The following is a 15,427-nucleotide window of genomic DNA, read 5'->3' on the forward strand; positions in this document are numbered from 1 at the left end:
AATCCCTGTGTAAAGTGGATCTCTGGACACTCTTTCAAGAAAGACAGCAGCACAGATTTAATCTCTGGTTTGAAGCAGGGTCAAGTTTCACATTCAGAATGTACTTTTATCACTTACAAACAGCAGCTCATTCAGATAGCCTGTATCACCTACTACATGGTCTGACTGAATGCAGGTCACTTGGGCAACTTGTACACAAGATAAAGGTTTCTGTGAGCATGCAAAAACATTGAAACAGAAGTCTTACAACCTAACCCAGTAAATATCAAGGGTAAGTGGGACAGAGGTGATTCTTAGGGGCATATATTTTTTTTTAATACATCACTTTTACTCTTGTAATAATAGACAGAAGTAAATCTTTGACTTGGCAGGTAATTGATTTGATTTTACACATTATATACAGTGTAATGTGATTTTTTCTTGGACTCATACTTGTATGAAATGATATGGAATGCTCTAGAGCAACTAGCTAAGTTGGCTATGCTGTTGGCTAGGGCTAGTGCTGCTGGAGGGTCTTCAGTCCTGGGCTGTGAACTGCATGTGTTCTTTAAGTGAACACCATTCAGAATTTGTGATGAGTTGGAGTGCCTTCAAAATGAATCACACAGCACCTAGCTGATTTAACTAGTCTTCTGTGACTGAAGGCTATTCAATCCTCACAAAAGTGATTCAGTATTTAGTCTTAAGCCTTACCAGAAGAGCAGAAGCTATTCCTGCATCAAAAGGGGTCAAGAAATTAATTAATACACATCATTTCAGAAGAAATTTGGAATAAACAGATGTCCACACACCAAAATAGAGTAGTAGTTTGGTTTATTTATTATTAGCAATGTCTGTGCAGTGGGTTGAACATTTCTGTCTGCATCCGAAGGGAAAATCATATGTATTTGATTAAAAGAAGTCTAACAAGTACAACCAAAATGCCTTAAAATAACCTACTTGTCACATAATATTAAAATACATTTTTAAAAGCAAATTTTTTTTTTCCTGTTTATGTATTGTGTACATATTGTGACATTTCTCTGTCACAGCAAGTATCCATTAGATAACAAAACAAAATGGCTGCCTAAAACTAGATGTTTTTTGTTGCTATTTCAGAGTAAATCCTGGCTGTGTCTGAAACGACTGGAATGCTGTTTACTAAGGCAGTGTTCTCAGGGATGGAGGCGCCAAGTTGTGTCAAAATACTGCCTTGGTACTTACTTATGAAACAGTAAGACACCAAGGCATCAAAGTTGCTGCTTTGTGTTTCAGACACAGGCTTTGTGATATGCTTGGTTTATGGAAATGGGTTTGGACACATTAAAAAATAGATTTGCATCATTTAAAATACAATTTTCACAGACAATTAATGTTTTGTTTGTTCTGTCATGACTGAGGCAGTCACAGTCTGGAAAATACACTGACACAATATTTTGTCACACCACTAGCAAGAGAACACTCGATAACCTCTGAGAAAACGGTCAAGGAAGCTTTGTTTGTGTTGACATTATTGATTTTATTGGTAACATATTGGTAACATCTTAACACATTTTCTTAAGTTATAGGGGGGCAGAGAGAGAAAGAGAGAGCAGTGAGAGATAGATAGAGAGGGGGGGCATTGGAAGAACAGATAAGAATTATCATATGAAGAAACATGGGAGTCATCATAAACTAATGTTTCTAATAATCATATAGGGTTCACATAATCTTGTTTTACATAGAAGAGATTTTATATATATACAAATAACCTCCAAAAATGAGACCTGAAACAAGAAACTGAGAAGGCTCAGCATCGTAGAAATGAAAGGGGGAACAAAATTAAACCAAATGATGGTAAAAGAGGAGCTGAGGAGGAAACACTACAAATATTTATTGGCTTGATGTTGTAAGAGCAGCAAGGTGTCACTTGAAGAACATAGCACTGTTCATCCACCCAGCCACACACACACACACACACACACACACACACACATAGTTATTGGCCATGAGGTTACATCACTCATTTCACTGCTTCGGTTGTTTTAATTGGCTATCAGTTCCAGCAGCCGGAAATCCATTAGGAAATAATGGCATACCATCAGCAATCTCCGCAGGTCAAGAGTTCTTTTTTGTTTGACAGGTTCCTTGGGGTTTCTAAAATATTGCCCAATACCAGAATCTATCTATGATAGACAGCCTCATCAAAAGGGCAGATTTCAAACTGTAAAAGCCAATATTTAGAACCATAAATCTGCCTTCATATCTGTCACCAATTATGTTACGTTCAAGCAAACCAACATTAAAAAACACATTTGGTGATGGTCAACCAAAGACCAAATGGAACAAATTCAATAGCAGGTCTCAGTATTAGGCAGATTTCAGTTTATAAACAACCCTGTAACAATTCTAGGAATGTCCCATGATCTAATTATGATCTAGAAACTATTTTCCTAATTAATCTAGAAATAATGTACACACATTTCAAACAGCAAACTTTTAATTTAGTTTCAAATACACATAATTGGTAACTACAGTATTACGGAGACTACATATTAGTTCCCACATTTGACAAATATTTATATTGCTAATCGCTCAAATTGCAAAGAACTCACTCAGCTGATTCACTGAGTATGAAAACTTTAGTTGATTGTCTTTTTTCAATTTGATTCTATTTAATTAAAGAATCATGAAATGATTTGTGATGTTGTTTGTTGTGTATATCTTCCTGAGGGTTAGCAGAAAGAAGAAATACCCAAAGAACCTTAATACCCAAAGTTTCAATACTGATATTGGCATCTCTGCCACATTTATTCAAAATGCAAAGACCTTGAGCTGACTGGAGAAATGTAAAGTATGCGGCCCATTTTAGGCACCTCATGGAAAACTTCATTTTGGATCAACCGACACTGCTCAGACAACAACAAACCCCTGTACAAAAGCATGCCATACAATCATCATTACATGTTATTTTGAACCGTGATAGTCATAATCATCATCATTATCTTGAGACAAAAATAGTTATATGCACTTACAAAGCTCTGAAAATTGTTAGCGGAGCATAAGTCACCAGCATTCAGTAAAAAATAAACAAAGAATGAAATGCAAATCACCAAAAATTTTAGGTTTGAAGTTCATGCACGTAATTGCCATCTATAGTATGTTAGCACTACATAGCGGTTTTACAAGATACCTACTTTTGTTAAAAGTTAAATCTGCAATAGTTTGCAATGATTCCTTGCAATACTAAACACACAGAGGAAAGAAATAACAACACTAGAGTAGAGTATTCGGACATGCTGCTTGGATCGCTGTTGTAGAGGGGAGAGGTCTCACACTGTTCACCATGTACAAAGAGGTTTCAACCTCCTCCAGAGTGAAGCATGGGGTTCAGTGACATACTACACAAAAGTTAGATTCACATTTGAGACTGAAATGAACAGGAATCAGATCAATTAACGTAAAACCATTAAAACATAACAGCAGTCGTCCAGTGAATTTCCTTAATATCTTGAGAACAAACACCATGTTTAATCTTAACAGTGCCATAATTAGTGAGCCCATCAAACTGCAACATACAGATGTTCACACATTTGTGTGTGAATCTCATTCAAACTGTTCAGGATGGAAAAAAGCTGCTGATTCCTTCTACAGCGAACCGAGGGAGCAATGAGGTCTCCCTTTAGCTTAGAATCACGCTTTCACATTCAAGAGGTCAACAGAAGACTGTTCATTGCCATATCAACAAGACAACCTTGAAGTACGTCTCCATCACACATACTTCTGAAAAAAAAAAAAACCTCACATGACAAGAACGACGACAAGAAGTTCTTACCATCGCATAAATAATATATAAAAATCTAAAAAACTCTGCATATACAGACAAGAAACAAACACCAAAAGGGTGAAGGTTAAAAGGTGCATGAGTTGACGTTGATGTTTAGATTTATATATATATATATATATATATAATACATAAACTCTCTTTACTTTAACTGTACACCAGACTACTAAAATCCACAGGGCATTGAACATTGTGCCTTAATAACTCTATACAATCTCTAAAATCTTCTTCCTCTAGATTATCTCAAACTTAATGTTTAGGCAGTTAACTGCAGCACACTCTAGTCATGTCACTCATCCTTCTGTATATTCCAATATATCTCAATACTATCACTCCAAAAATCAGTGCAATAAGATGCAAGTGGAAGTTTGACAGGCTGTCTAATAATATGCCTTAAATGAACAATTCTAGACCTTCTTAAAAACCATCTATGGGACTAAACAACCTTTAGAAAAGGAATTCTCAAGGAGTAAATGCAACCAATTTAAATGCGAACAATACATGATTAGTTTCAACTTAGTAACATATAAACGTCAGACTTTTAGACCAAGACCCTTAGCTTCTGTCTGAAACGTGTCATCCTCTCAAGTTGTGTTTACTGTACACTTATACCTGCACAATACTGCTAAAGTAGACTTCATCATACTCAAATAAACAAACAAAAACCCCACTAAATACTATTAAAAATCCATGCTTCCAGGGGAAAAAAAAGAAAAAGAAATCCATGTACAACTGGCATCAATAATTATACTAGTAAATATACAGCCTCAATAGAACAACAGCAATACTTAAAATGACAAGTAGTAATAATAAAAGTAGTGACAATAATAATAATAATAATAATAATAATAATAATAATAATACACTATCTATTATAGTTAGGAGTGCCTGGGCACATAGGGCATAAGGCCAATGGAGACGAGAGTGGAGTGTGCGTGAGGGGGGAGAAGGGGACTGTAGGAAAGAAGGCATTGAGCAGGTTATAACACTTGGACCAGTTAGTTATCAGTTATTTTCAGTCTGTTCTCGCTGTCTGGGACTGATATGTTTGTCGTCAATCGCTTGGATATATCTTGGCATAGACATAGTAAGCTGCAGTGAACTGTGGCTTGGTGTGGTGTGGTTTGTTATGTACTGGTGCTGTGTTTGGCCTGTGTTAGAGTGGATCCTGCAGGCGATAGCAGTGGCTCTGGGGAGGAATGCAGGTAGTTGGAGAGCAACCAGGTAGGAGGACAGACAGGTTTGTGTTTGTAGGTTTGCATGCAGGCATATAGACGGCTGTGTGGCAGAGCTGGAAGGCTGGAAGTTCCTGAGCTCTCCAACACTGGACTCCTTCCTGCCGTCCCACTCATCCCTCTTCTCCTTCCTCCTCGGCAAAAGCACTCTTGTCGAAAGACGTCCTGCTGAGGTCCCACTTTGTGACACAAACACATGTTATAAAACTATTTAAAAATGAGAACATTTCAGAATATTTCAGGTACAGCATTGAAAAGTGCCATATACAAGGCAAAATAATGTAAATGTCTGATATGTCGAATATAGAAAGGCCAAAATCTAGATATGAGGATTAGCTTAGCGCTAGCAAAACTGAACTGCTGCACCGTTTATGATGGAATGTAATATTCAAATAAATGGCCAAATTCTGTCTTATACACAGCACGACACACAACACGACTGGTACAGCTTTGGTGATGTGAGACAACATTCTTTCATTCATTCATTGTAACCGCTTGTCCAGTTCAAGGCCACAGTGTGTCCGGAGACTTCCTGGAATCAATGGGCGCAAGGCAGGCTCACACCCTGGAGGAGGCACCAGTCCTTCACATGGCGACACACACTCATATACATCATCAACTCATCAACACACCAAACTACACACAGACAGTCACGTGGAGCAGGGCTTGAACCCACAACCTCCAGTTCCCTGGAGCTGTGCCATGAAAATGTTTCCCATTGCTCTAGATTGCTAGCTAGACTGGTGCGTCCTAGTTGCATTTACTACTAAGAGTAAATAAAAGTGTACTAACAAGCTGTAAGAAAATTATTTAAAATCAAGAGGTCAATAAAATTGCCTTTATTCTACTATGAGAAAAAAAAGAAAGAAAAAAGAAAAATTAGATACGAAAGTGAAATATGGATGCTTTTGAGTAAAAATATGTATTATAAATGTATAAGTGTGTTCTACCTTCACTGGAGTGGGGCGGCGGGGGCTCCCGAGCAGTGGAAGTGCACATTCTGCCATTTAGAATCACGACGGTGCCACACACGTGTCTCTTCTGACTGACTGCTGCGCGGCCGGCCCTGACTGTCCACAAACTGTGTAAGTCGGATGTACGCGATACAGGCAGCATCCTCACCAATCAGGTGCACATGAGGGTTCAGGATGGTGGTGTGGATGGGCTTACTGTTCTTAGATAGCACTGGAAACAAACAGGGAAAATGAGAAAATGAGATATTGTGAACTTATTGGTCACCTTTTTATTTTTTTAGATAAAATGAAATAAACAGTTAAAGTAAAAGAAATCTTCCCTCCGTAACAACAAATGTGTCTTTTACTTATGCAACTTTCGCAGCCTTCACTCTGTTGGTAGTGTATGTTGGTTTTGTCTGAATTGAGCAAGAATGAGCATAAAAATTCCACTTGCAACACTGCAACATTAGTATTCTCAGTTCCCAAAATAAAACAAAATTTAATAAAAAAGAAACATAATTTAACAGTTAACTTGTCTATTCAGATTTTTTTGGAGTGTGTTGCAGACAACAAAATTTCACTAAGAGTTCTACTAACTGTAAGGCACTATTTTTCAGTCGACCATTTCTTCACTTACAGTTCTCGAAGTAGAACCGGTGAAAGTCCATCCCCTCCACCAGGTTTCCCAACGCTTCAGGCTCAAAGGAAGTGAGCCCAGGGTCGCAAATCTTCCTGTTACAAAACAGCACTATTTACACATTTCTGCTGCCTACCAAACAGCACTGCACATATCTCCATGACTCAAACTCCAAATCATCATGAGCTGTGAACTCGAATGCTGTATTTCGGAGTTTTGAATTCAGTGTGGAGGGAGTAAGAGGCAGTGACTCACGCGTAGGCCTCGAAGTCTCCATTGTTCACAGCCTCGATGAGCTGTTCCGTGATCTTAATGATCTCCTGCTTGCGAGCTGAACACAGATCACATAAACAAAAACACACAATATCCACAGAGTTACAAATAGCAAAGGCCAAACTTCAAAACACCAGCTACAGTCCTTTTCACCATTCAAGTAAATAAAACTCATGATTCGCATGATGCGCACAGGAGGCCATTAAGAATACATTCAGTTGCTCAGGTGTATTCTTAAGCAAGGCAATATGGTAAGTCGAGGTGCTGAGAAGTATAGTCCTAAGGTATTTTCCCATGTCAATGGATGATCTTGAAGAATTTCTAACAAACTGCACCTAAAAGCTTCTAAAATCGTCTTAATAGCAGCAAAGAATATAAAAGATGCATATAGCCACATTATCTACATGTTTCTTTCTACAGATTTCTTCTTTCCTATTCTTTCACAGACAGGTCTTGTGTATCACATACAATCTCTTGGTTTATTGGGTGCAGATTTAAATCTGATCACTGACACAACTTCAGGAGGTGGACTGACACATTTTCTCACGATGTTCAACAAGTATAAATGTATTTGTCTCATATTTAACAACTAAATCCTGTGCAGTGCAACCAAAAACTCGCATCCATACTGGGAGTATTACTCCAGCTGTTGAAGAGCTGAATGAAAACAGTAAACCCACAAATTCTCCTGCTTGGGAGTAGTTCAAATGTAGAGGAGGGGAGAACGATAATTTTTTTCTGACTCACCTGACTGCATCTCACTTGTGGTCCTCAATCCAACCACTTATCCTTTGGCTCATGTCTCTCCTCACACCTTTGTCTCCCGCTCAAATCACACGTTAATGCATAAAGGGTATGAACAGAAGCTCTAGCAAGTGATGAGCCTCTCAAGAATGTCTATGAAGTTCAACTTCAGTCAAGAAATCCTTCCACTACAAACCCAATGTCTCTCTGCACCTTCTTGTTCATAGCATTCCTTCACAGAACACATTCACTCTTTCTCTTTTGCTCTTCCTCTTCACTTAGAGTGTGAAGCTGGCACAGCTCAATGTGCTATTCCCGTCCTTCAGATAAGCCTTACTGTTGGCCTCTCTCTCTCTCTCTCATTCTCCCTCTTTCTCTCAGTCTCCCTCCCGCCCTCCCTCAGTAGTTTCCTCTTCCGCAGCAGGGGAGCTTAGTAGCTGACTGCCTCCACACGTCCTTCTCCTTTACTCTTTGAGCTGGCACAGCAGGGCAGGTCTAATGCTTTAGCAAACTTAGCTGTGAAGCACACTGCCTTTTAGCTCTTCTTTACCCAGCAGAGACTGCAGAGCAAAAGCAGGCCCCTTTCCAGCAGCACGGCTAGATCTCACATATCAACATGCCCAGAAAAAACATTGAGACAGTGTTAGAATTATTTTGCTTTCCATATTACCCATATAAATGATTGGTTAAAATGCAAACAAAATCATTCAGTAAAACTTATTAACTCAGTCCTATCCCCACCTAATACTACAACCGTGAGGCTGCTACATGACATGGTTATAAACACCATGCTTAATGCCTGAGCATTGTTTTATGATAGTTTTGAGTTTCATGATGCAGAGCTAAATGCACAAGACAGTAAGGATATTTTTGTTCTTCATTATTTTTTATGGCTGCTATCTTCCTGTGGGAACATTTCATATAAAACTCAAACAGCATTTGTAATAACATTGACCATTTTAAAACCAAATATATTGACTGTATTTATGCTGTTGACCTAGTGACCCCTGGTTCCTATCACTAACACTGTAAAGAAATGCAACATTTCAAAGCAAACCACTCTGAATTAATATTAACACACTGAATTTTGTGTAAGTTTGTAAAAATCTGAGTAGTTCTTCTAGAAAGTAATATCTTGTAAAACTTCCCTAAAACCTCCTTAACCTTCAACCCAGTCTCACTTTTCAACATTTTAAGCAACAATATTACGATCATAAGTGAATGGCTAATTACCATAAAAACCGTCATATCAGTGCCCCGTGTTATGCGACAGTAACTCCTCCTCATTAAGGTGTCATTACCATCCGTTAATACCACGGTCTTATTTTTATTTACGGAAAATATAATGTTACTAATTCATTATTTGCTAAAATATCGAAGCAAATAATGGTTAGAGAAATGCCTTTTGTAGTATTAACCTTTTGAAAATTAGTCAAAATAACGTTAAGTGAAAGAAATGTTCTCGTTAGAGTTAAAGCTAAAATAGGACACCAATAATAAACATTACTTAGGAGAAATATTATGATGAAATACTTTATGCCTTTGTTGGAATAAGAACCTATTTTATGTAATTAGCATTATGCCTTTTTCTATTTTATGAGTAACATGAAATGAGGAAGAGTTTTCGTGTCACTGTCGCATAGTGTTTCTATGGTAATTACCCATTAACATGTGATCGTGATATTGTCGCATAAAATGTCGTTAATATGTGACTATGTCACAAATTGCAGTCCCCTATATATGTGACTATATCACAAATAGGTGTGAGACCGGGTTGTAACCTTACTGTAGTCAACCAGTCCAGTCAGTTCTGTCCCACTTTTTGTTTTCTTTTACCCTGAGGCAATGCTAATAGACTAGCTTATCAACTTGTTAGCTACATTAGCATTGTAGCTCCAGTGCAAAACAATGAAGCAAAGTTTGGACACTAATGTGCTCAGCTAACCAGCTAAATTTTGCGTAAAGGCAAAAAATGTTTAAATGGATTATTTTTCCCACAAAAATGATTTTGCTGGCATTTGTTGCTATATAGAAGCACCCACAACTTCCACAACCATTTTGGGAGGTCCCTGAAGAAAACTTTACATGTATAATGCAGTGGTTCTCAACTCTGGACTTCAAGTAGACACAGTCCTGCACATTTTGGTGATGTCTCTGCTCCAAACACCACTGATACAATAAATTAGCTCCTGTGTTTGAAGATGAAAACACAGAAGTATAGAGGACAGTTGATATTTCACAACCTGCACTGAGAAATGGTGCTACAAGGATTTAAGGGGTTAAACGTTCAGTGCTGAGGAAGAAGCTCACTCTCTTACACACCATGCAGTACTCACTATGAGTGGTCAGGGAGCGGGGAGGGATTGGAGGAGAGGAAGGTTGGGAGGGAGGTGTAGGTGTCCTCAATGCCTCAGGCTGAGAGGGGGCTGAGGAGCGGCCTACATTGCCCACCACATTGGTCAAGCGGGCTGAGAGGGGTTAAAGAGAGTGGAGGGGTGACCCACAGCACAGTCCGGCCATAAAGGACAACAAATGGACATGAAAAAATGGACAAAGGGCAACAGAGACAGTAGGACAACTTAGGAATGTGGAAAAAAGAAATCAAACCAAGATTGGGCACACACGGAATTGCTTATTCATTAATTTCAAAAAGAATGTGGCTTCAGGTGGACATTTGTCATTAAACTGCTTTTTTGGGCAATTTTTGCTCATCAGATAAATTTTATATTTAATATGAGATATTTTTAACACACTATTTCAACTACAGAATATTATCTGGGACTTCAGTATATGTACATTGTATTAAAATTTCATGGTTTTGTTATGCGTGTATACAGTAGACACGGTATAAGCTATTGGCATACTATTTACTTTGGACCACGTGTAGCAGTGGGCTTGAAGGGGGTGAACTCTACTCACTCTGTATGTTGGGGGGGTATGGAGTGGAGGAAACAGACGTAACTCGCCCTTCAAAACTGGGTGGGGCGGAGGGTGCTGGACCCCTGCGCACACAGCCCAGAATGTCCGTCAGCTTGGAGGCTGCGGGCATGGGTGAGTAGGGGGGTGAGGACGAAAACAAGGACCAGGACCAGGCCCAGGCCAGAGGAAGAAGAACAGCAGAGATACTTCAGATGGGATCAGTTCATTATCACATGCTGGATGGGGTGCTGACTGAGGGATTCCCCATGCAGTTAAAACAGGGGTGTCTGAGGCAATTTGGTGATCCCCTGCTCAAAGACTTGCTAAAATGTAAATCTGATGATTTGAATCAGACGTTTTTGAACAAGGAAATAACCAAAATGTGTTAGACACAGGTGCGCAAGCACCACCCCTGAGTTAAAAAGGTAGAGGTCAATGTACATGCAAATCCATTAGCAGCCACTAGGTGGCGGCACACGAGCAGAGTTGGACCACCTCAGAAGAAGTGACATTGATCCGTTTGGGTTTAGTGGCACCGCACAAAAGGAAGATCAGTGAAACTCTCGGGTCTTTGAGCTAAAAGCACGCTGACAACGGCTGTTTAACAAACTCACTTTCTGGCTGGCTTAGAGCAAGCCCCAGTCTTGTCCTGCCGTAATGACTCAGCTGAAACCCCCAATATAGGCCTTGTTAAAGCGCTAGGCCCTGATAGCACTTGAGAAGGATTGTTGTCTGACTTTAAGGGGCCTCTGATTACACAGCACAGTGGTTCCCAACTCCGGTTTTAGGGTTCCCATGTCCAGGGTTCCTCCAGTCCCAGTGACCTTTTATTGGTTAGCCTAACAGGCTTGACTCAAGTGGTAAATATCAAGCCCTCAATCTGGAAACCCAGGACCAGGGCTGGGAACCAGAGACCACCATATTGTTACAGTTATATTTAGACATTAGGGTGTGAATCTCTGGGCAATTAACATGATTTTGATTTGCTTTTGCTCCATGTTTTAATTTTTATAGCCCATATTTATATCATTATGTAGGCTATAGCTATGTAGAGATAAATAAACATTATGACCACCTCCTTGTTGCTACACTGTCAATTCTCTTAGCTCTGCCGACCATAGTTAAGCACTTTGTAATTACAAACTGTAATCCACTAGTAGCTCTGCATATTTTATTTGCCCCCTTTCGCCCTGTTCTACAATGGTCAGGACCCCAACAAGACAGATGGGTTACAGTCTTTAAATGTACAACTACAAGGTGCTCCTGTATGGTCAGTGGAGCAGAGTAGAAACAAGGAGATGGTTGATCAGTGTATATATGTATTTTCACTTTATTGAAAATCAAAGCATTCTGAGTAACTCAAATACGGTTACTGCAAATATTTTGGTATAAAGGCATTGGTGAGCTTTGAGATGAGGTTCTTGCCCAAAGACTCTTATTGGTGTAGCCCCATTCTGCTGTGTTCCCTTCATTTCATTATTAAAGGTGCAACTCACTATGCTACACCAACTGCACGCTACACCAATCGTTGTATATTCCTCAAGCCAAAACAGGTTAATACAGGAATTGAGATGGTGTGCAAGGAGTGACCAGCCAAGCCAAACGGAGCTGACGCAGAGGAGGGATGCACTGATGACTTACAGAATACAGCTGGGGCAGGACCTGCAGGAGACTGGCCGGACTCTGAGGCGGCCTTAATCGAGCTGCTATCTAGGCTTTTTCCTAGTGAGTGGGAGGGAAGAGTGAAGGTGGGAAGACACAGAGAAAGACAGCACTGAAAAAAGGAGGACAGTGGGGTGGAGACGTCATAAGGGAGTGATGGCGGGTGTGTGTGTGTGTGTGTGTGTGTGTGTGTGTGTGTGTAGGGGAGTCCAGAGAGAATCGAGACGGGGATGGGTGATCTGGGCACACCATGTAACAAAGCCACAGCAGTTCTGGTATTGAGGTCAAGTCACGCACACCATAGAAACACCAATGACTGGTCTACATTACGACCCCATTCTAACTCCCCTGACACTTGAAGAGGGACAGAGTGGTACAACATAAAACAGAAAAAGAGCTAATGTTCACCAACGTGACTATCCATATGCACACGTACAAACACAAGTCTTCATTTCACTCGTAGCTCACATCTCACATCCGCCTTCCTTAGTCTTGTTTCCAAAGTTAAAAATACTGCATTCAAGGTGCCCTTGCAATGTTCCTGACCGTCTCTCCCAAGAGAAAGACCAGAGAGAGATTCAGTTAACCTTCTGTATTAAAACTGGAAGAGATACCCAAGTTTAACAGACCATTTTCCAGCGTTCTAGTTCAGAGCAGTACACTTACAAGTGTAATATACATTATATATCCAAAGGTTTGTTGACACCTCGTATAACGTGTGAACCGAGTTAGCCGCTGTATACATTCATGTTAAGTTGTGCATGCGCAGCTCGTGAAACCTCCATAGAAATGCATGAAATGCAATGCAATGTTGCACATGAGCTTAAGGTCACCATGACCCGTGCCTGGCTGGAGAAGTACAAAGCACTGGGCCGTGAAGGAGTGGAACTATGTTGCGTGGAGTGATAGAGCTCCATCCCAATAACTCTGGTATGAGTTGAAGAGGAGTCTGTGGTACAGAACTAAGAATACATCATCAGTACTTGACCTCACTAAGACTATTTTGACTAAGAAATATTCCAACATCTCATGCAACACCATCTGTTACTGGAGAAAATGCCACGTAGTTCATGCATATAGGTGTCCCCAATCTTTTGGTTATATAGAGTATTATAATAGTGATTCCACTGGAATAATATATTCATTTATCTCATATTTGAATTGGTATAATTATAAGAAACATTTATGCCTCTGTCAGGAGTAATCAAGTTATGGTTATGGCCCTTTTACCCTATTAATCATACCGTTTACTGTAACATTAAAGTGCTTATCTGTTCCCTTGGCAGCTATCATTGCAACAACACAGGGCAGTTATTTCCGGTCGCAGAAGATAAGACTCCTGTCTCTTTAAATGGTGAGAAATCTAGACTTGAATATATAAGACAAATGAAACTGAAAACTACATTTCCAAAACATTTGAAATCACCAGGCAAGACGTCTGCAGCATTGCGCTCAGATATTTTGGGCTGTTTTAGTAAGATTGCCTAGGCATATCCCCACAATGCGGAGGGGATTTTGCTGCTTGCAGTTATATAATAAAGCCAACTGCCTTTTTTAAGTCAAAGCAAGAGATCTTCCCTTGCCATGCTGAATGGTACATGTTACAGTCAATTTTCATCCAATGAACTGCCTCCTCTCCCTTTATTATTGTCCTTATCATATTCAATACCATGCTGATGACATTTAGATGAGAATTTATTGATACACAAAGCTCTGGTCAAATGTCAAAGTACATGCCAATATGCATGACAATATTCACAAACCTGCAATTAACGCTGTCAGAGAAGATTAAAGAGGACGTGATGTGAACAAATGTCAGATAGGCTTACTACACAATGGATTCTGCATGGGTTGAGTGTTGGAGTTTGCTTCATTGACAGTTCTGTCTGTTTAGTTGTCTTGATTTTGTCTGAATGTGTAAAGGTTTGAGTCTATTTAGGTTAATATTGGGTTAAAATATGTCCAAATCGATAAAAATACAAGAAAGCTAGTGTTGACCGGTTCATGAGCCTGTTTGCATGGTGTTAACTGTTTTGTTTGTTGTAATCATTTTTACCAGCACTACTGAGGGTCAAGTGTCTGTATTAGTTCTTTAAAATTGGATTCCACTGAAGAGAAATAATCGGTTGGAAACTTACTGATTTAGAATAGCTCACATTGCTTCTAAAAGCAATTGGAGAAGTGTAATTGGTGTTGCACGTCAAAATACGTCAAATCAACCAATTATGTAGAGGTTTTGAAAACTTTAAATTAAAATCTTCAAACCAAGCACTGCTGTTAAAAAAATTCCAAAAGGGGAACACACTTATGTCATTATATTGTCATTAATGACAATAATATCATTAACATCCATAACTAGCTTCTATTTAATGTTAGCTGTATTGGAAAAATATATTTCTAAACGACTAACAAAACCCTTTTAAATTCAATGCAGCAGTCTAATCATGTAGTAAAGTCTGGGGAATTCATATTTAAGTTTATCCAAAGCGTGTGTGCATACAGATGCAACCTACCTTTGACGTCCTCATCCTCAATTGTGGTGTTGCTGCTGTCTGACGATTCCTGTAACACAAGTGTAAATCTCAAGTTAATATCAATGTCAATTCTTTCCGTCAACAGAAACACATATGAGCACAATGTCAAGAACATCACTTAACGTATGGCAACTGATACAGCGCAAAAAAAAATTGCCATAGAAATGAATGAGAACCATTATCACCACAAATGGAGCTGCACAGTCAACTTCAGGTTAATACAAACATTAGCTAGCACAGACAGGTTTCAGTTACAAATGAAGAACGTTGGCCCAAATGTAAGAGCAATAAGCTCAGATGGCATTTGAAGCTTATTCTGTAGGCAGCTACCTGTTGAGGATATAACACTAGTATAAGATGATCTTATACTGCTGTTCCACCATTTACTCTCCAGATGGCAGTGGAGAGCATACAGCTGTTTCAACCAGCCCCAATAAATCTGCCTACCCACGCACACAAAAACACAGGCTCACTAATAGCATGTTTTAATCTTTGACATGTACAACACGCAGATGCTTCTCTCTTTGGGCCCATATCTCTCAGAGTATCCTGTGGGCGGGTTATCTGCCTACTGCACACACTCAAACGTGGAGGCAGACTGACAGACAGAGCGGCTATCAGACTGAGACAGGGCAGCCAGAGCACAGAGATACGGAAAGCTCTTC

General features: G+C 39.6%; 1 protein-coding gene across 11 annotated transcripts in view; it reads right to left on the reverse strand.

Annotated features, from left to right (window-relative positions):
- Window positions 1–1,486: 1,486 nt before the first annotated feature.
- The window catches only part of LOC136674536 (calcium/calmodulin-dependent protein kinase type II subunit beta), an 80,439-nt gene continuing 66,498 nt past the window's right edge, over window positions 1,487–15,427 (reverse strand). For 10 of the 11 annotated variants that reach the window (XM_066650559.1, XM_066650556.1, XM_066650560.1 and 7 more), the window contains 5 exons: window positions 14,742–14,790; window positions 6,886–6,961; window positions 6,631–6,725; window positions 5,988–6,222; window positions 1,487–5,216 (listed from right to left, as the gene is read on the reverse strand). In XM_066650559.1, the coding sequence (XP_066506656.1) occupies window positions 5,990–6,222; window positions 6,631–6,725; window positions 6,886–6,961; window positions 14,742–14,790 (453 nt within the window). In that variant the 3' untranslated portion in view covers window positions 1,487–5,216; window positions 5,988–5,989. Of the gene's footprint in view, window positions 5,217–5,987; window positions 6,223–6,630; window positions 6,726–6,885; window positions 6,962–12,207; window positions 12,289–14,741; window positions 14,791–15,427 lie in introns of all 11 variants that reach the window. The other variant, XM_066650566.1, reaches the window with a different exon arrangement.

This window comes from Hoplias malabaricus, chromosome 18 (genome assembly GCF_029633855.1).
Source record: "Hoplias malabaricus isolate fHopMal1 chromosome 18, fHopMal1.hap1, whole genome shotgun sequence".
Taxonomy (NCBI): Eukaryota; Metazoa; Chordata; class Actinopteri; order Characiformes; family Erythrinidae; genus Hoplias; species Hoplias malabaricus.